The following is a 20627-nucleotide window of genomic DNA, read 5'->3' on the forward strand; positions in this document are numbered from 1 at the left end:
TTGTAACCTTCTGAATGGCTCCCAGCTAGGTTTGTCCCTCAGTGTCACTCAGGCTGCTCAGATGGCTCTTTTGGCACAGGCAGGGTGTGGAAAGAGGTGGTGGGGAGTAGAGAGGGCAGGGGGGCAATGGGACTGGGGGGCTGGAGCTGGTGAGGGCTGGAGCTATCGGCAGGTCTGCCCAAACAGCTCCCTCTCAGGCAGGAGAATGGCCTAAAATAGGATCAGCTGTGAGGAGATGCAGCCTCGAGTCACCACCTGCGTGGCCAGGACGTGGCACACAAACCGCCTGGTTTCCCCGTGCCAGCTTCGTCCCTTTGCAGGTACCTGCTGCTAAGCCTCACCTGGGTGCATGCTGTTGGTTAAGCTTTGAGTTATGTGGGCCGCCTTCTCTTCGCTCAGCTGCATTTTCAGCTTTTCACCTTTCTCTTGAGTGGGGTGGAAATCCTGCTCAGTGCTGGGCCCCTCAGGGCTCTGGGAGACTACACTCATCTTCAGCTCTTTTCCCCACAGGAATGCGTGTCCCACATTGCTGTTTTGTGATTGCTCAGGTTTCTCTTCCATGTGCTCCTCCAGGCTTTCTTCACAATGCTGCAAGCTTCGAGTGCGTGGTGGGGCTGTGCTGGCCCTGCAGCTGGTCCCCGTGGGATTCACTCACACCCTAACAGCCCAGTGCTGCAGAAGCTGCTAGCCCGGGCTGCTCCCCTGTGTGCCAGGCATGTTTCTGTAGACTATCATCTTTCCTCTAAATCATCCCTTGACTGTGCTGCTAAAAACTCGGTCCCCTCTTAGTCCAGATAAATGCTTACGATGTCACGGAGCAATTTAGCGGGCTGCTGGAAGGCCAGCAACCCCTTCCTCACGTTAGTTTTTGTATCTTGGGACGAGCTGTTGTTGAGGACAGCCACGCTGCAGTTTCAGGGAGGTTTTGCTGGCCTCTGGCCATGCCCACGACACGTCTTCTGCTCCGGCTGCTCCTCGCTGCCTTTGTCTGTCCCCTGCGAGCAAGGCAGGGATGGAAGCTTACCCAGCACCCTGCTTCAGCCTCAAGCCAGGGCAGCGGTGAGACCAGCAGTGAGACCCTGGAAGACCTTTTAAAGTGAGGGTTAATAATGCAGGTCTCCCTGGAAGATGTGTCTGTCCTCAAGGCATTTATTTACCCTGAGAAAATTGCATTAGTTTGTCTAGGGTCTGCTCTCTCTAAGAAGTCCTTCCTTAGTAAATTTGAAATTGATGTGTTTTCCTGTATTTTTAGGCTGTGGAAGAGATGGTTGTTTTTAAACAGACAGGTTTTGATAGCTTTAAACACCCCATTTCTTTGTAGAAATGATTCCATTAAACCTGAAAACGATTTCCTTCATTTTCACTGCCAATGCCCAAACCTTCAACAAACAGAAATATTTGTGCCATGCGCATTGCTCAGAGATCTGGGGGTTAAAGCACTTCTACTGGAGATATCTTGCTCTTGAGTCTTTGTGCTGCAGTGCTAAACCTGAAGGTGAGGTCCTGCAGTGCAAGGCGTCTGAACTTGATGTGTTAGATCATTACACCTGATTTTTAATGGGAAGAGATTGACCGCATTAAACCATCCCGTCCTTCAACAAACCTTCACCCTAACGAGAATAAGCTGAGTGCATGCTCCAGCACAGCAGGATGTGTCTCGACAGGCCTCCAGACTCCAGGACAAGTTGTCTCCTTGCCCAAAACCAAGCTTTTCCTCCACGGCACCACTGCTGGGGGTGCCAGCCCAGCCAGGCACGAAAGCAGGTCCCGCTGCTGCTGCCTGCGGGGCGGCTCGGATGGCACCTGTGCCAGAGCTGGGGTGGTTCTGCAGCTGCTTCTGTCCGTCCTCCATCATAATGCTGCTTTATAAAAAGAGCTGTGAAGTCACCAGCCTTTAGCCTCCCTCCTGTTTTTAGTTATTCAGGCAAAATCCCCTTTTGTGTCACCGAGGAAGCAGCAATGGGAGGACTTCAGTCTGCAGCCATGTGTCAGCTCATGAGCTGCTGCAGGTTGTACTGCTGAATCCATTGCTCTTGGTACAGAATGGTGCAACGCCAAGTGAGCTAGGGGTATTATCTGTGGGGCTGCAGTTCCTCACTGCAACAAAATGTGACTTTATTGATGAACTGCTTATCTTTTTGTTTAGTTTTACTCTAGAGGCATGAAATGGGAGCAGCAGTGGCTTGCTCATGGATGCAGCTGCTAGCAATAGTCCAGCGAGTTTCTCCTGGTGGCTGCTGTGCTCATGACCTTCGTGCTGTGTCACTGACCTTTCAGGGAGCATTCCACCACTGGGCACTGCTTCTGCGAAGTATTGCTGGCCACGGCGAGTAAGCACTCAATATTTTATGGACTACCACAGATGGTATTTCAGGATATGAGATGCCATTGCAGCAATGCACGTTAGGAATGCTAAGCATGTTGCAGTCTTTCCCCTTCGTTTTTCAGCTGGAGGTATTAGTAAACTTTCATATAAATGTGTTTAAAAACAGAGAAGTTTGCAAGAAGGGCTCTCAAAGACACAGCTTACAGTTTACCAAAGTCCATAACACTGAAATTAGACATCTCATCACCACGTGGGCTATCCCTTTGAAAGAATGCTTCTAATAAAGCCATGCAATTTATTAGGCAGTTACCTAGTCAGCAGCAGGACCAGAGGCACATGAATTGTGTATTGATGGGAAGATTTATTTATTAGGGTATTCTCTGAGCATACTGCATGAGCTTTGCAGTCTTGACCTTCTTTTACAGCAGTTTTTGTGACCTTGCCCTTCGATGATTCTTTTAGAAGCTCATGTCTCTTCCAAATTGCATTTGCTTTATTTTCTTCTTCTTCTTTTTTTTTTTTTTCTTTCTTATTTCTTTCCTGTGGGATCTAGTTTGCAATGGGGGGCTGACAGGGAGGTTCACAGCAAGAGGGATCGAGTGTCAGTGCATGACACCACTTAGTAGAAGCTTTACGGGTGAACCCGGCATGAATTTGAAAAACCCCTGGAATGGCTGGATGCCATGGCGAAGACTGTTCCTAGCGCTATTCTTTTTTTGCACAATAAAAAAATTAAAAGGGTGGTTTTCTCATTCACACCTTTCTATTTGCAGTTTGTTCACTTTTTGGAAAAAAAGCATGACCTTGGTGAAAAAAAGATATCGGGGCCTAAGAGCTGAATATTTTATTTATTCCCTCTGTTCTCACACGGGGCAGGGCTATCAGTGCAATTCTCATGGAACTGGAAAAGGCAGCAGAGGTGATTTCAGAATTGAGGGACTAATCATGATTTTTGCAACAGGCAAAGAGTGTGTTCAGCTCTGTCCCCTCATCCCCAGTGACTTACAGCAGGGAATGCCTTCACGTTGGAGCTGTCTCCATCCATCCGTCTGTCTGTTGGTGGTGGGATGATGTGGAAAGTTGGCAGCGCTGTTCAAAGCCACATGAAACTCCTGCTGCCAAGCTTTGTTAGAAATAGACTTAATGTGATGACTTAATAACTGATCTGAATGCGGACTGGGATATAAATGAACCTGGACTGGCTCGTGCCTTCTCAAGAAATTGCTTCACCTCAGTTCCATAAGAAACCACTGAAGTGCTTCTAAATTCACTCTAAGTCTGCTGAGTTTGTTAAGAAGCTGGGGGAAGAACACATGTATATAGCAACTGAGAGGTGTTTGAGAAGTCCAGGTGAATAAATTGGGAGATTGTGAGAAAACAGGACCATGCCCCAACAGCCAGCTGCTTTGTGACTACGGAGTGTGGCAATGCCTGTGTGTGCAGCCGAGGCTGGCCACCGAGAAGAAAGAGATTTCGTCCTTCAGCATTAGTGCGATTGGAGCTTGCTTTAGGGAGTGAGAGCAAAAAGACCTGCCAATGCTGAGGAACAGTAGGCAGCAAAAAGGAGGAGGGATGTAGCAAGGTCCTCACCCCACTGTTTTTATACAAGCACTTACAAGGGGTTGTGGTTCTTGGCACCTGCCTGGCTCCAGAGGTTCTCTGCCCCGCAGTCAGAGCAGACCTGTTGTCTCCCACTGCACCTCCAGCTGCACCTCCACTGCAGCTCCAGCTGCTCTCTGGGCATCTGTGGCTGTAAATTACAGCTCAGTCTGCTTAACAGGTAACAGCTACAGCTCGCAGAGCACTTGCTGTAAGACAATGATTTGCAGCAATGGTAAAAATGATGAAAAAGGTTGGGGAAGATACAAGGGCTGTGTTATCTTTATGGCCTAACAGCAAGACAGGGGCTTGCCAAAGGGCTAAGTGCTGGAGACAGGGTAAGAACTGAAATTCTGGGAACCAGGCATGGCTTTTCACTGGGATTTACAGCTGATGTTTGTGCCTCTCCTAAAAATACAGAAGTTTACTTACCTTATAAATAGAAGTAAGAAGGAAAGATTTGAAAGGAACCTCCCCTTCCTTCCCTAGTTCATACCAATGTAGTTAATACTCTGAAAACTAGAAATTTTGAGTTGCATATGAAAGAATTGTATGCTATAGCTAAGTTTGTCCCACAGGCTCATGTTTGGAAATGTGATTGATACAATCAGAGCTGGTTTTGTCTCCCTGAAGAAATCTTCAGTGTATCTTCTTTCTGCTTAGTGCCTATGAGCAAAACCCTGTTGCTGTCTTGGGAGCATTAGCAGGAGGGATAAATTAGGCTGTTGACATCATATTTTGATTAATGTTTTCTTTTAAGACTTGCAAATAATCTAAGTAAAGAACTGTGGAAGCTGTGACAGATACTATCAAGTGAGGACTACAATCCTTCATGCAAATGGCCACTTCAGATGGAGAAAAACAAAATAACCACGGCCAGTGCTATCCATTAGCTGGGTGGGAATGTCTCATGGCAATTTACTGTATCCTTTACATTGTGATTTATATCTCTAGTGCTTTTGTATTTGATACTGTTTTTAAAGTTTCTACAACTATTTGGACCTCTAGGTTAAGATGCATTTATTTGTCTGATTTCTCTTTGCTTCATGAAACTCAGCTGAAAAAAGGTTAACACGTATTTGGCATCTTGGGCACATTCTTTCCAGGTGGTTTTTTTGTTCATTTCTTTTGTTTTTCCCTTTGAATCCACTCTTGATTCCATGTTTGAAATATCCTTACAGGGCATTAGCAAGGTGACCGTGTAAGATTAAAACAAATGGACAAGGAAAGCAATTATTTCATGTGAGAACTGTCCTTGGTATGTGGTTTTCGAGGATATACAACCACTGCAGGCAAACAACAAGGTACATATGTGTTTCCCTGTGACTTCAAATAGTGTTTTATCTGAAAAAATATGGGGTGATGATCATGTGTTACCTAGATGTCAGACGGAGAAGAAAGTGAAATGCCTTCGTGGTTGGTTTTTTGTTTGGTTTGTTTTTGTTTTGTGCTAATACTGTTTTACTAAGAATTTGGTCATATATCCAAAGACCATCAAGCAGTGGGTTAATACTTCTTTGGACTTTATTTTGTGGCTTGGACTATCAGAAAAAAAAAAAGTACTGATAGCAATTTCAGCAGTGGCAGGGTGGCAGTGGGCAGTAAACAAAAGCTGTGTCCCATAGACAGATCGCCTAACCAAACAGCTTGACCCATGAGGCAGCATTTCCTTCTGTCTCCAGAAGCATCAGGAAGGATGAAATTAGTTTTGGTTTCATACCGATATTCTCTCCTTCCTGCAAAGTCTTTCTGACTCATGGCAATATGCTAAGCGATTGGTTTCAGTACCGAAAAGCTGGTAGCTTGTGCAGCTACTCATCATGTATTAACCTGTCAGTAGCAAAAAATAAACAAGCAAATAAGACACTGTGGATGACTTAACCATGGCATTTTGATTGCCTTGCCTCCAGACGTATTATTTGTTATGATCTAATTATTTGTTATGATCTAATATTTTCTATTAATACTTTTAGAAAGATGATCAGCAGCACTAGAGTAAGAGGTGAAGTTCATCTTGTTAGAACACGTATCCTTTCCTAAAAAATAAAATAAATAAACAAACAAAAACCCCACCCTACTACCATAGTACTTCTATTAAAAATGTGTTTACAAATACTTGTCTTGGGTGGATGGATAACCTAACATGAGTAAGAAAATGTAACTGTGATATAAATGACCTTATTTCTTTTATAAATATATAGGCATTGATTCTGACATTTCTGATCTGAATAAACAGGATCAAGGGAAGATGCTTTTTCATTTGTTTATGGGTTGTTGGATTGTTTTGTTTTGTTTTGTTTTGATGTTTTGTTGTTTTGTTTTGATTTCCAGTGAGTTAAACAGTCAGTTGTTAATGAACTAGGACACTGTTCATCGTCAGGTACTGACCTGCCTCCTGTGTTCAGGGATCCTCACAAACCAGTGGGTCTGACGTTGCCAGGTTCAGACTCCCGAATGCCTCAGATCTCCAGGACATTGGGACACAGACGTGGTGCTTCAGGCCTGATCGCTGCAGCTGTAGATGGATTTACACCTTGTGTGCAGCACCCCAGTGCTGACGGCTCCGTGTCCTGGGGCTAGAGGTCTGCCCTGCAAAGACAGCAAGTATTGCTCCTCAGTGTTGTGCAGCTTGGCACTTCCTAGGATTATCCATGGTTTAACCAATTAAATCCCTGTCAGATAGAAATTTTCCTTCCTTAGCCAAGACACAGTCACTGACAGTGTTTGTGCATTTGCACTTGCATTTGTCTAACCAAGCCTTTCAGTTTATTATTTTTTTCCCAACCTACTGCAATATTCCTATACACCACACCAAAATTTGTCTGCCCCTGCTGCAGAGGTTGTAGGCAGGGGATCTTTGTGGTTTAAAAATTGTGTAGGTAAGCTGGTGTGGATGCTGATTCTGAACCAAATAACGTGCTTCTGGAACAGCCTTTCCCCACATAGCCACCTCTGTCAACAGCACATCTGTGCTAATAGATGATGTTCTTAGTCGTTTCGAAACAATTACAAGAAAGAGATGTTTGTGCACATGTTTCTGTGGTATAAAAGAGTTGATTAGAGTTTGTTTTTTTAAAGAGAAACACATTGTTACATTCCTCAAATTTCATATCATCTGCAAATTTTGTACCTTCACCCGGAGCTAATGCAAAGAAAGCTTAGCTGAGCCATTAGAAATGTACAACTTCTACTTGTGTAAGCTTTATTTCTTTGAACACAACAGAAGTTCTTGTGATGTGGCTTTTGCATATTTCTAAGATTATGTGCCACTTCTACAGCATGATAATTAGTAGAAAGAAAAATAAGTAAAATATTGAGAAATAAGGATGTTTAGCCTCAGGAGACTGCCTTTTCCTTTGCTTGTACATCTAAAACCATAACTCAGTTCCTAGGCTGCAAGAGAGCTACAGAAATTGCAGAGATGCATGGCATGTGTTCAAAGGGCAGATTTTTTTCGCTTAATCAAAGTTATACTGCCAAATTAAGTGACATGCAGATTCAGTACTGAGATCATGAAAATGCCTTGCTCAGATGCTTTTAATATTGCAGCAAGTCAAAACCACTGGGATATCAAGTGGGAGACAGCCCCAGGACAAGATTTTTTCCCCCAACTTTCCTGTGCAAAATATGGTAGGCAGAAAGGAAAGGTGAAAATAATGAAAAGTAAGCTAATAATGACAGTCCAAGAATAATGACAATGGCACAAGGAGGTATGAAAATATGTCCTTGTACAATGATACAATGCTTGTTAAATCCGGGTGGTCCAGTGGTTACCTCAGGGTGTTAAATATAGCGCCGCTGATGTCAGAAAGTTTATCCACACAAAGGGCAAGACACAGAGAAGCCAATGTAATCTGGCACAACAGATTTCCCGTGTAATTTTCAGTCAAACAGATGCAAGGATGAAGAGAAAGTCTTTTGAACCTCAAAGTCTTTGCCTTCAAGAAATAATTGCCGGCTTACCGTGATCTGTACTGCCTAGGTTTCATGACACGGAATCCAGCCTCAGCTAATTAAAATTCTTCTGAACTCTAATGTGGAGTCTGCAGAGAGATGTGCTATAAAAGAAATACGAGGGAATGAACGCTCAAGCTGAGAAAGAAATGTCACTGGGGGTGGCTGTAGAAAACCAGAATTTCTGCAACAGTTGTGTCCTCTTGGGTGGTGTGTAGGGGCTTACAGTGTGGTGGCCCTTTAGTCCCTAGTCATTAATCCTCCCTATTTTGCCCTCTATATTCTCTCTTTTTAGTTCAAAACTGCTGTGCACATGTATATTTTTTTACTGCAGATAAAATACTCCGTCCTGGTGTGCTACCCCTACACGACCTGCCAGGCTGTCACCTACCAGCAGGGCTCATTGTCTGGATATACTTGTTCCCTGGAAAGTCAGGCCAGTATTCTCAGAATACTCCAGCAAACAGTGGCTTGAAATCTGAGTCACAGACATAAATTTTCACTGTCAAGGGAAGCAACGAAGAAAAAATAAATTAATATGAACCATTGTTATTCCATTTGCCTCATGCATGTTCCATAGAATCATAGAGCAGAACGGCAAATGAATGAATTGAAATGGCAAATGTATGGCAAATGTATGAACTGAAATATCTGTGGGCAGCCCTGGATGACCTAAGAGCACTCTCTTTTTCCCTCTTCATGTTCTGATGTATCTCAGAACATACATCTTGTGTTCTGTCCAATTTTGTGTTTCAGTAGTAACAGTTTGACTTCCTAAACCCCTACAGTAATTTTGTTTGGTTATTCCATGCTTCATTTCCAGCCCCGAACTGTCTGCTGCTAAATATCTGACATGTCTCACACCAAAACCAGCTGCATTTCTGCACCAGAAAAAGTGGTACTTGCATCCTTCATGTGATTTTGGCCTCATTTATTGTCTTCCTAAATAAGATATATTGAAATGCACTGCAACAGAATCGGATTGTGGTGCTCTGGGAACCTGAGAGTTGCAGAGAGTATCAAGAAGAGAGAGACTGTTTGCAGAAACTTTCAAGAGAACTGTACAAAAAATTGCATCCTGTATTAAAATGTTTTCTAATTTTGTCAGAATAACCATCAGGACAGAGGGATACTTGCTTCTGGTGATCTAGCAAACATTTAAATCAGGTGATTGGAGCGAGGTATAATAACATCTAATATTGTAGCAGTGACTACGGGGAATGTCATTTACAGGGAGAGCAACAACTGTTGAGTGTGAAAAAGAAGCCTTGAATCCAGACTTGCTGAAGAGAACCAAGAAGACGGATGGAGTCGCTGGCTGTGAGGTTAATTTTTAGATCAACAGAGATTTGAGTTGGAAACAACAATAAAGAATTAAACGTTAAATAATAATAATAAATAATAATTGGCCCTTTACTCAAAAAGGTTTGTCATTACTTATTTTGATGTTTTGTTATGTATCTAATCAACTGAAAAGCAGTAGTTTGGAAAAAAATGACTGTGACAGCTATTTCTGGAATGCACACGCACAGGAACTGACCGGATTAGAGAACAGAATCTAAAGCTGACACTGCTCTAATGAAACTCCAGCGACATGCTATATTAATTTCTGGACATCTTCAAGAGATATTAGGAAACTGAAGGACTTCTATATAAACAGAAATAATATTAAAAGGAGGAAGGATTACCTAGTAAAGCAAATGCTGAATAATTAAAAGGATACAGCTTGCCTAAAGGAGAAACAGAATGATCTACAGCTCTGCGTAAGATATAAAATCCTTGGCAGTAGTAAATGAGATATGATATTTCATCTGGATATAAATATTAACCTCTGGAAAGAGTTAAGGAACATGAGGGTGTCTCTTAAGGGCTCCTGACAATCACATATTGAATTATGTGATCTATTATATGAAAAGAGTTGATCAGAGCTGGTGTTGGCTTTTAAATGCACCTTCTTGAAGAGCTGACGCAATCCTATAGTGCGGATGGAGTAGATGACCTAAGAGGTTTCTTCTGTTATCCTCACCATGATTCTGCTCCATTCATGGTATAAGTCCTGATCTTCCAAAACAGTGCATTAGAATTGCTTCATAGAATCACAGAATGGTTTGGGTTAGAGTGACCTTAAAGCCCACCTAATTCCAACCCCCTGCTGCGGGCAGGGACACCTCCCAGCTGCCCAGGCTGCCCAAACCCCATCCAGCCTGGCCTTGGGCACCTCCAGGGATGGGGCATCCACAGCTCCTCTGGGCAACCTGTGCCAGTGCTTCACCACCCTCTGAGTAAAGAATTTCTTCCCAATATCTAATCTAATTCTAGTCTTTTTTAGTTTAAAGCCTTTACCCCTTACCCTATCACTACAGCCCATGACAGTTTTGATAACTGGATAGTTTTGATTCAGGTACAATAAAGGCTGTAAACCAACCTTGTCAACTCAAACTCATTACCAATTCTGAAAGACAAAAAATAATATGTTTTATTTTCTGTTCAAATGCTCCCTGGAATTTGCCTTGGGATCCATTTCAGCGGAGCCCCGGTGAAGCTCAGTTGAGCTGTGGTATCTCCTGGGGTTCCTCGGGAGCACAGAAGAGCCCAGCTCCCTTTTCCATCATGTTGCTGAGAACAGGTGGCCTCCTCGGGGGTCACCAAGTATATTTAGGGCTGAAATTGGAGCGGGCTGGAGCCAGATTGGCTGTGCTGGCCACATGCGTAATTAGGAGCTGATGTACCAGGCTCGCTCTCGCCCAGCACTGCTCAGGAGGGAAGACTGGAGAGGCTTTGCTCCTAAGGATATTTACTAGATGTTGCTGGTAAGGACATCTAATCACATTTGGCTTCTTTTCCTTAGATTAGGATCTAAAGCTGTTTCCTGATTGTGTAGTTTCGGAAATTAGCAGTTGTGCCTTGCCCATGGGAGTCAGATTTTCTGTCTGGCCGAATAACTGACTGGTTGGAAACTGCAGTGAGAGAAAAGGGCCCAAAACTGGGTTTTGGAAGTGCAACTGAAGGTTATAATCGTGACAACTTGTACAGAGAGGTTCCTTATGTGCAAGTCCCTACTGCTCTTGCACAGTTGTTCATAAACTTTTGCCTACTTTATCATAGGATGTGCCAATTTTTGACTGAGTTATTTTTCATTTATTTTATTAGGTAATATTCTGCTTTAATTTTTTAATATATATATATTTTTCTCAACATATTGGGACTAAAAAGGGACAGTATCCTATGTTCCTATATTTAACCTGCATTACTAGACTTCACTTGCCTCAGAAGGAATTGCAGTTTAGCCAGCTAAACAAAACCCCCCTGTCATTTGGTAGTATTAGCTTACACGGCAAATATCTTTGGACTCAGGAACAGCTGTTGCAAAGCCTCATCCCGTACCGACATTAGAAACGGGGCTATATTCCCCGGTGGAAAATTGTAACTGTGCCTCACAGCAAAGGAAAATCATTGTTAATTAGTTCATTTAGAGGTTTGGACAGTAATCTGTACTTTGTAATTCAGCCAATTCAGTGGATTTTTCATCTTTTCCAGGTCTGAGGAAATACAGAGAAAAAAGCCACAGGAGGTAAAAAAAAAAAAAAAAAAAAAAAAAAACAAAACAAAACATATGCATGGGCTAATGCTGGGAAAAGCAAAATTGCCTCATTAACAATAACATAAGGTCACTTAAAAATTATTTACAATCTTTTTCTACATTATATTTCTATATATGAATTAATATAGCAGAATATGCAGATAAAGCTCCCATTTACACAAGAGTTTTAATAATGCAACAAAATTGTACAGAATAGTCTCAAAGAAAAGAAAAACCTTCATACGACTGCTGTAATGGAAAAAGCCAAATCATACTTCAACATATCTCTTCCTGTATTTTTTTTTTTAATATTTTCACTGAATTCTAGTATTAGTGTTACAACTATTAAAGTATTTGTCCAAAATTATAACTGATATTGGTATTGATACTTACTCAGTGCTTCAAGCCTAATTCAACATTTTCCCATAATGATCTGAAACAAATTAATGGCAGATCCCAATTTTAGTTCTTCCTGTTGTTCAAGTTCTTCCACCGATCAGCCAATAACAGTGTAATAATTTTGCTAGTTACTGTGACCCATGCACTTTATGAACATGATAGGTCGCTTTTCACTGTCAGTTGTGGGCTAATACTGTATATTCATACTTTCATCCACTGCATGACCAGTGAGTGGGGGAAAGACAGAAGAATACCCTCAAAATGGAGGAGGAAGAATACGAGGAAGTTGTGGAGGTAAGAAGAAAATCTGAGAGTTGGATTGTTTTCTGCCTTGTGAATGATTATATTAACTACTTTAACAAGACACTGCTCATGAGCATAGATGGTTACTTCTGTTTGCTCTTTGAAGATTAGGGTTTGATTAGATATCTGCTAAATGGTTTGATCAGTAAAAAACAACAACAACAGCATAATGTTGCTCTCAGCGGAGCAAAATCTCTCTGGTTCCTGTCATAGTTTCTGCATTTAAAAAAGGATTGTAACCATCCCACACCCCCATCACGAGGTTTTGTGGTTACACTTCTGCATAATTATAGATGCAGGGGGCCATCTCCTTTTCCCCCTGGCTTGCCCTCTGTCATCCAATCCATGCTAGAGAGGATGACTTTGGAAGCCACTGTCTAGCCTGGCTTCTGTCTGTCTGCCCACTGCAATGCAAAGATAAAGCAGTTTTTTCCCTCCAACATACTATTGACCAGTAGTGCATTTAGTCTTAGAAGCCACAGAGATGGAGCTAGACCTAAACCTGTGCAGATATCTGTGGAGTTGAGTCAGGGATTCATTTGCTGTTTGGGCATTTAAACTGACAGCTATACATCTAAGTATTTAGTCTTAATGATGGGATTAAAGGAATCCCAAGGAACTAGAGAAGCTATAGTTTACTGTCATGAACAAATGCTGTGGGAATAATGAGTTTTCTATTTAAAAAGTATACAAGGTGAAGAAAGGTCTTGTTACTTTCTTACTATCTGACATGAAAATTTGTATCACTAAATGTATCAGTTGTTCTAGCAAACCGCTTGGCTCTTTGAGAAAGAAAATAAAAATGAATTGCAGACACATGTCCCACAACTCTTATTTCCACACCAAATTCAATGGGTTGCTGATTTCAGGCGGTACAAAAATATTGAGCCCTGGCTGCCAATTTCAAAACATTTAAATAATGAATGAAGTCATACAGTTTGCCAGTTGAGTTAGTTAAATATGTATTGGGAAATAAGACCATTGAAACACACACACGTTGTACAACCTAGTCAAAAAGACACTAGTTCTTCATTGTTTCATAGAATAAGGTTATGACTATGCTTCCTGAGCATTGTGTGCGGTCTGTAATAAAATGTATATTTATTTGTTGTCAAAGCTCATTTGTTGATACTGGACTTATTATATGTCAGGCTTTATGTCTGCACAGGTCTGTTTAATCTTTTATGTATTTATTTTAATTTTTGATTACTGCCTTCCTGTGAGCACATTGCTGAGACAGACCAGGGCTGTGTAGTAGCTTCCCCCAATATATTTAAAGAGAGAAGTTAAACAGGAACAATAACATCTGGTATATCTTAAAGCTAATTAATCATTTCCAGATTTTTTTTCAAACTATATGCATCCTCTATTTTAAACCTATATGAATTCTATCAGAGATTTGTCTTCAGAAAGGGTAGAATGTTATGGTTGAATAATGAGTGGCTGAGGCAATGCTGAGGATTTTAAGATACTACATTTCCCTTCTCTAGATTTGTTAGCCTGCACTGGACACTGTAGCCACTTGTGATGTACAAAAATTAGGAAATGATGCAAACCTTTTAGTGTTGAATAACCGCAGAATTTGGGGAAGGTGGTTCAAACACCTTACAGGGTCAGCGAGCAGAAACTGCCTGAAAACAAAACTAAGAGATGGACTGCAAAGTATCAGCCAGCGACGTGAACCTGGCCTGAAGAACAACTTTGTGAAAAGGGCTTAAATTTTAGTCAGATGTTTAATGGATTGGTTCAAAGAGCTTTTGGCTCCTGCAGTTTAGGCATGTGAACTTGAACAAACGATTGTCGAGGAGCTTTTCAAAGGTAACATGTTAAGTTTTTACCTTGCTAAAGGTAACCTCAGTTAAATACCTTTTCAATAGGTTAAATACCTTTTCGATAAAACTGCTGCTCGCTCCCACAGCAACACCTTTACGTGGTTTCTGTCAGGTAAGCAGGGTGGCGGCGGACTCGGCCCTCAGCACCGCCGCCATTTGCCGCGGGGCGGCGCGCAGCCATGGCGGGTGCCGGGCAGGCGGGACGGCGCCATCGCGCGGCCGCCATTTGCTGCGTGCCCCAGGGACGGCCTCGTCAGGGCGGCTGCGGGCTCCCCGTTTGAGCTGAGGCTCTGCCTGCCACAGCGCCCAGCCTTCGTCTTTCCTAGGGGATCCGTGCTCCGGCAGGTCACGGAGGGGCAGTGCAGGTTGATGAAGGGAGATGTGAGCAGGACTTGCACCGTCAGGGGAGAGAAGAGTTGACAGTGGCGTCATGAGAAACGAGAGCCTGAGGCACACATGGCAGGGAGGGAGTGGAAACCCTGGTTAAACAGGGGATGGAGGCTGGCTGTCAGGGTGGAGAAGGCTGGAAGCTTGTGGCAAAAGGAGGAAGGTTTTTGCTTCACCTGCAGATCTGCAGCCTCAGAGTGGGTGTAGCGCTCTGGGCACTTCATTAGGCAGCTGGAGAAATCCTCACAGATACCGCCCTTGTGCTCAGGGATGGCCTTAATCATCCCAGTGTCTGCTGGAAGGGCGCTGTGGCTGCATGCAAGCAGTCTAGGAGATTTCTGGAATGCATTGAAGATTCAGGAACATACAGAAAAAATGCAATCGTTAATGCAAAAAATTAAAAGATCTTCAATATCATCAAGGATAGGTACCTATGAACTACAGCTGTGTTTCTCCAGAAGCGTGTTTTTAAAACAGTACTTTTAAGAGAAGCTACAACTTATTATTCTGTATGATCTGGCCTAATAATGATTTTTTTTTTTTTTCTCCTTTGTTTACTAGTACTACATTGAGGAGACAATTATTGAGGAGGGTGAACCACATGAGGTAAAAGTTCCTGTGAAACTGCATGTGATCTGTATATGCATGTAATTAATATACAAAGCTGAACTAGTGACCTTTTGTGTTCTGAGGAGTCATTTTTGATAGCAAGCAGACAACTATCAGTGAACAGTTCTTTCTTAAATCCTTTATTTCCTCTCCAAGACCCTGTTGTATACTGACCAAGAGGACTTCTAGCTTGTGCAGGGTATCTGTTCTATCTGTTTTCTGGACTGCAGTTGGGATTAGACTTGGATGTGTGCAATTGCCACCTGCCACTGTTTGGTTTTCATCAGAAGGAACTGTGGATGTGTCCGTCAGGAAAGGACTATGCTTGTTTTTGTTCTGCACTGTGTCATCTGCCCAGCAGCTAAATTTACACAGGAGCTGACAAAATGAAACACAGGTTATGTTATTAACAAGAAAAACAGGCTTTAAAAGATTTCTTAGGTAACATATTGAAAAACAAACAAACAAAAAACAAACAAAAACAAACAAACAAAAAACAAACCACACAATTATTAGTGTAAAAGATGAAAGATGAACAGAATTATTGAGGATGTGACTAGATATGTTTATATGAGCAATAGGGACATGCATGCATTATATGTAACATTTTTAGGAAAAGAAATACATAAAGATTTTTAGGAAAAGAAATACATAAAGATTCTGCCTGAAACCAGTTTGCATATAAATTCTTTTCTCTTTACTTGTGTAATATAACTGTGGTCATTTGCAGATTTTTTTCATGTCACTGGTAACAAATATTTGAGTTAACAAGGAGTTATATTATATATTATAGATTATAAATATATATTATATAATCTATAATATATAATATATAATATTACAGTTCATAATATTATTATAATCTATATAATCTATTATAATCTATAATCTATAATATTATACAATCTATAACCTATAATCTATAATTATATATTATATTATATATAATATATATAAATTAATATAGTATATATTATATTTTTAATACAAATATAATAAATTCTTTGGTATGCTACTGTGAAATATTCTTTATGGCATAGACTTACGCTGAAACAGAAGCTTAGTGGTTCACTTTGTGTGTGTTTCCTGACAAACAAAAGATCTGTTCCCAAAGTCTTCCTATAGTTTTATTTTAACAACATATAATTCAATGAATACTGTTTGAGCAAATAGACTAGGACTATACTTTTGAAGAATATCATATTATTTTTAAGATGAAGCCAGCCATTGAATTCATCAGGTGTTTTAAAATCTGTAGCCAGACTGGATTTAAAGGGAGCAATAGCATGATTATTTCTGTGTCTGATGTGTATCAGTTTTTGAAAACAGTATTGTGGAAAGGTGAATTACATATGAGTATGAATATTTTCCCAATAGGAAACGTGGCACTGTTTTTCCACTTTGTAAGTGGTTTCTGAATAGCAACTGAGCATCCTTGTATATGCAGAGGAGGTGGAAAATTATGATAAAATTAAAATATAAATACAATAATGATAATAAAAAGATTTATAATTGCAAAGCAAGTAATTTTTTCTTTATTCCCAGGTGATCACTGAGATCACTGAGACTACTACCACAGACTTTGCAGGTCCTAAAACTGTCACCTATACTGTTGAACATGAAAAACCTTCCGCTGAGGATGCAGCACCTCCAGTCAGAAAGAAGACGATACGGACAAAAGTGGACACATCTAAGTTTTTGACACCTTATCTGCAACACAGTAATAAAATGAAGGACCTGTTCAGTGAGGTAAATTGCCCCATGTCTTTTATTTGTTTAGGAACACCAATATTAAAAACATTTAATAGGTATTGTTGCAAACCTTCATGCTACTATTTTAGCTACTTCTGTATTTCATTTCATGATGTGTACTAGTGCTATTTGCCTGGAGCAGGAAGTTTCCTTCTGTCATTTAACCCATGCCTTGCCCATTTCCTGCTTAGGTGCATTAAGTAATTAAGCACAAAAAGTAGCTTGAGGCAGATGTCTGAATATCTTCATAGATGTCAGTTAATAGGACTCCCGCACTATCTGAGTTGGATACTCAAGTAAAGATACAGGAGCCAATGTCTATTGGAATGCAAAGCTTAATATTTTTATAGTAGTATATTTCTGTATCCCTCTATGCATCAAATAAAAATTTTTGTATGTTGGAACAAGTACTTACCTAAATTCCTGGTATGGGAAACTAAAGTCCAGTAGTTCAGTACTGTACTGTGTTTTAACGGGTGGAAAACAACTGCACTGCACGTACGTAAGATGGTGTCAGATCCTTTTTCCTAAACCTTTATGTATGTTACTCACCCATGTTCACTGATAAAGGGTTATGTGAGATCACAGGTCTAGGAATGCTAGGCTCACGCAACAATTCTCTTTATCTTTGGTTACTGAAACAAGTAACTGTATATTTATTAAAACCAAACTCCTAATGAGAATAAACTCAATTAGAAGTGATCCAAAACAAGCTAAAGATAGAAATGGATATTTTCCATTGTGTCAGATGGAAGAAAGTCAGTTGGTTAAAATAAGCATAACTCTGCAAATGTAATTGAGTAATGCCAGTTTGTGTGAGTCAATGATCTGTCCAAAATTCCTACACTAACCAGATGAATACATCTATAATTGTTGTTTACATTTCTGCCAGAGTTTTAAGACATGTCTTAATTACATTTGTCATTATTTTCTTTCAGAACAAGTACAAAGAAAAATTTAGAAAAGAAAAAGGAAAGCCATATGCTTCCACAATTGATACCCCAGAAATTCGGAGAATCAAGAAAGTGCAAGACCAGCTCAGTGAGGTAGGTATCAAATGTCATAAGAAAAAAAAACATAGAGTGGTAAAGAAGCCAATTGAATCATAATTTTAAATGTTAGATAAGAAGTGATAATTTTTTTGATAATTTGATGATGAGGCAACCTGAATGGTTAGCAGAAACTGTCAAGATTACAAGAGCAAGGAATACAGAGTACATGACGATCTGAGTTCTGTGATGTAGATTGGAATTTAGGCCTTTCAGTAAGGGAGATGTGATTATTCCTGACCAGCGGAATAATAGTCCTGTTTCATTGTGGAAAAAGAGGTTTGAAAAATTCTGATCAGAAGTTACAGAGTAGGGAGATGATGGTGATGCTGATATTATTGAATTTGAAGATACAACGCAGTATGTCCTGCAGTCATCGTGGATGATATGCCTGGCAAATTTTTGTTGAGGTTAAGTTGAGTGCTGGGTGAATATCCATAGAATTTTACTTCTAACATGTTTAAACATCTTTGTTTTCATAAAGCAATGGAAAGTCAGTCCATAAAAACTGGAAAAAATGATACTAAAATTCTCCAAGTGTTGCAAAATGAACTTCTATACATCTCATGATTTAATATTGGGTTTTCCAAGGTGTTTTGCTCCTTCTTTGTCCCCTCTGTGTGAATCTTAGTGATTTACTTTTGCAAGCTAGCGTAGGCACAATTGCCCCACTGATGCAATGCTTAAAGTTCTGGAAGCTAGCTCCTCCTCCTCCTCTCTTTTAAGCAATTCCAGTCTCCCTTTCAGCAATACACTCACAGTTTGGGAAACTGAAATCTGCCTACCAAAGCATCTTAATTCTTTGTACAGTGAATAGGGAGAGCTAAGTCCCTAAGAATGGCAAACCCTAAAATTTAGAGGGGAGACACCTAATCTATCCAGTGTTCAGGAGCTGAGCATCCACTAAATTCTATTCCACTCCTGATCTAGGATATATTGAGGAATGTGGTACAGCAGTCCACGCACCAATGCTGACTGACTGAGCCTGCTGTCAAGCTGGGAGTAGTATAACTGCATTAGGATCATTTTGTGCCCAAGACTGCCGTGGTGGTGTGGCTATATTGCTTTTGGAACTGCAGCTAGTGTATGGTCCATGGTAATGGACTGTGAAATTAAGACATACTATGTAGCATGGGGATCTCTCTATCTCGTTATGCAGGATGGAAGTACTCTTGGAAAGAGCTCTGTTTACAGCATTACAGAAGGGCACTACGTCTCGCTTGGGTTCACAACGCTTGACAGAGTCTCAGAGCTGCTTTTCTTTCTTGGTTAATTCACAAAATAAATTTGTTTCCATAAGTTTTATTTCTCAGCGACAGCTAGTCCACGGTAAAGGTTAATCACATACATGTACCTAAATGCTTTACTGAATTCAGATTTGGGCTGTCTGCAGCATTAAGTGTTCAAATATTGATATTCTGTTTTTTTTTTAAAAAAAAAAGACATTTTTTTTCTGTAAATATAAATGTTGTTTGGTATGATCTAGGTTAAATACCGCATGGCTGGTGAAGTTGCTAGAACTATTTGCCACGTCGATGAAAAGGCCAAGGATATAGAACATGCAAAGAAAGTATCGCAGCAAGTGAGCAAGGTGAGCAAATTGTAATTTCCTGGGAGCGGTGTGAACATTAATGGATCATGGAGTTACTGATAGAAGTAAGGTTTTGAGCTCAGGGTGCTGAAACAGTATCTCTAAAAGAGTTTACAAGCACTGGAAAAGAAACTGATCGAAGCAAGTATAAATACTTTAAATGTTTTCAGTTGATGTCTTTAAATGTGACTGTTTTGAGACTTTTACTTTGCAAAAATCTTTAGGGCAGGCTAACAACAAATTAACAAATGTAAATATTTTTCTACTATTACAGTAACCAACCTGCTGATCTTTCTGTGCAGGTCTTATATAAACAGAACTGGGAGGAGAACAAGGACAAGTACTTACTTCCTCCTGATGCCCCAGAGCTTGTGAATGCAATAAAAAATACAGCAATGTTCAGTAAGGTAAGAAAAATCACAGGTTTATGCAGCTGAAGTTTAAGAAACATTCCAAATCAGATATTAATTCATTCTGTATTCTGGCATTTTTCTGTTTTTAAGAAACTCTATACAGAAGACTGGGAAGGAGACAAAACATTATTCTATCCATACAATGACAGCCCAGAACTTAGAAGGGTGGCACAAGCTCAAAAGACTCTGAGTGATGTAAGTATTAAAGCCTGATAGACAGGTGGATCACTGCAGCAGTGTAATTTGGTAGGCTTCTTGGTGGACTCTGTAACTGAACAGAAGATAAAAATGCATAGATATGCACTAATAGTCAGCTCTGACAGTAGTGCTAGTTCAGTAGAGAAGTATGTATTCTATTGGCAATTTGATGTTGGATTATGAGTGAAATAATTGAAGATCTCCTGAGATAATCAGTAAGAAGACCTCTGTCTCTCAAAATGTGTTGAGAAACTCTAGGTTGGCTGTAAGCCCATTTCACTGGGCTTTGTGATGGATCTACAAATCTGTATCTCTAAAACAGCAATAAGAAAACTCAGGAGTTTGTGAGGCAAACTCAGGATCCTATTTGCTGATACTCCTGCTGATACAGACATTTAACTGTTCAACTAAATTTCAGGTTTCACATAAAGACTTCCACAAATTTTGCAGATGTCTCGTTTATTATGAGAAATGGAGTAGTATACTTGAAAACTTTCCTAGGGAACTGTTTCTTTTTTGATGTCTTTTATCAAGAAAATTTTTCCATGTTATTTTCCTCCAGAATAAATGTGATTGAAAGATTTTAAGCTGCAGCAACTGTGGACAGACCGACATTAGTTAATGGTGGTGTTAGC

General features: G+C 40.5%; 1 protein-coding gene and 1 long non-coding RNA gene across 43 annotated transcripts in view; one reads left to right on the forward strand and one right to left on the reverse strand.

The window, feature by feature from the left end:
• Positions 1-5216: 5216 nt before the first annotated feature.
• On the reverse strand, positions 5217-14185 carry LOC140002972 (uncharacterized). Its single transcript, XR_011810807.1, has 3 exons — positions 14048-14185; positions 6314-6514; positions 5217-5755 (listed from the first exon to the last, which is right to left on the reverse strand). It is a non-coding gene; the product is annotated as an uncharacterized lncRNA (long non-coding RNA).
• The window catches only part of NEB (nebulin), a 119534-nt gene continuing 109455 nt past the window's right edge, over positions 10549-20627 (forward strand). For 40 of the 42 annotated variants that reach the window (XM_072041342.1, XM_072041301.1, XM_072041305.1 and 37 more), the window contains exons 1-9: positions 10550-10689; positions 11417-11450; positions 12087-12152; positions 14942-14986; positions 16535-16738; positions 17680-17787; positions 19277-19381; positions 19684-19788; positions 19885-19989. In XM_072041342.1, the coding sequence (XP_071897443.1) occupies positions 12120-12152; positions 14942-14986; positions 16535-16738; positions 17680-17787; positions 19277-19381; positions 19684-19788; positions 19885-19989 (705 nt within the window). In that variant the 5' untranslated portion in view covers positions 10550-10689; positions 11417-11450; positions 12087-12119. Of the gene's footprint in view, positions 10690-11416; positions 11451-12086; positions 12153-14941; positions 14987-16534; positions 16739-17679; positions 17788-19276; positions 19382-19683; positions 19789-19884; positions 19990-20627 lie in introns of all 42 variants that reach the window. The other 2 variants (XM_072041337.1, XM_072041338.1) reach the window with 1 other exon arrangement.

The sequence above is a fragment of the Anas platyrhynchos genome, chromosome 7 (genome assembly GCF_047663525.1).
Source record: "Anas platyrhynchos isolate ZD024472 breed Pekin duck chromosome 7, IASCAAS_PekinDuck_T2T, whole genome shotgun sequence".
NCBI lineage: Eukaryota > Metazoa > Chordata > Aves > Anseriformes > Anatidae > Anas > Anas platyrhynchos.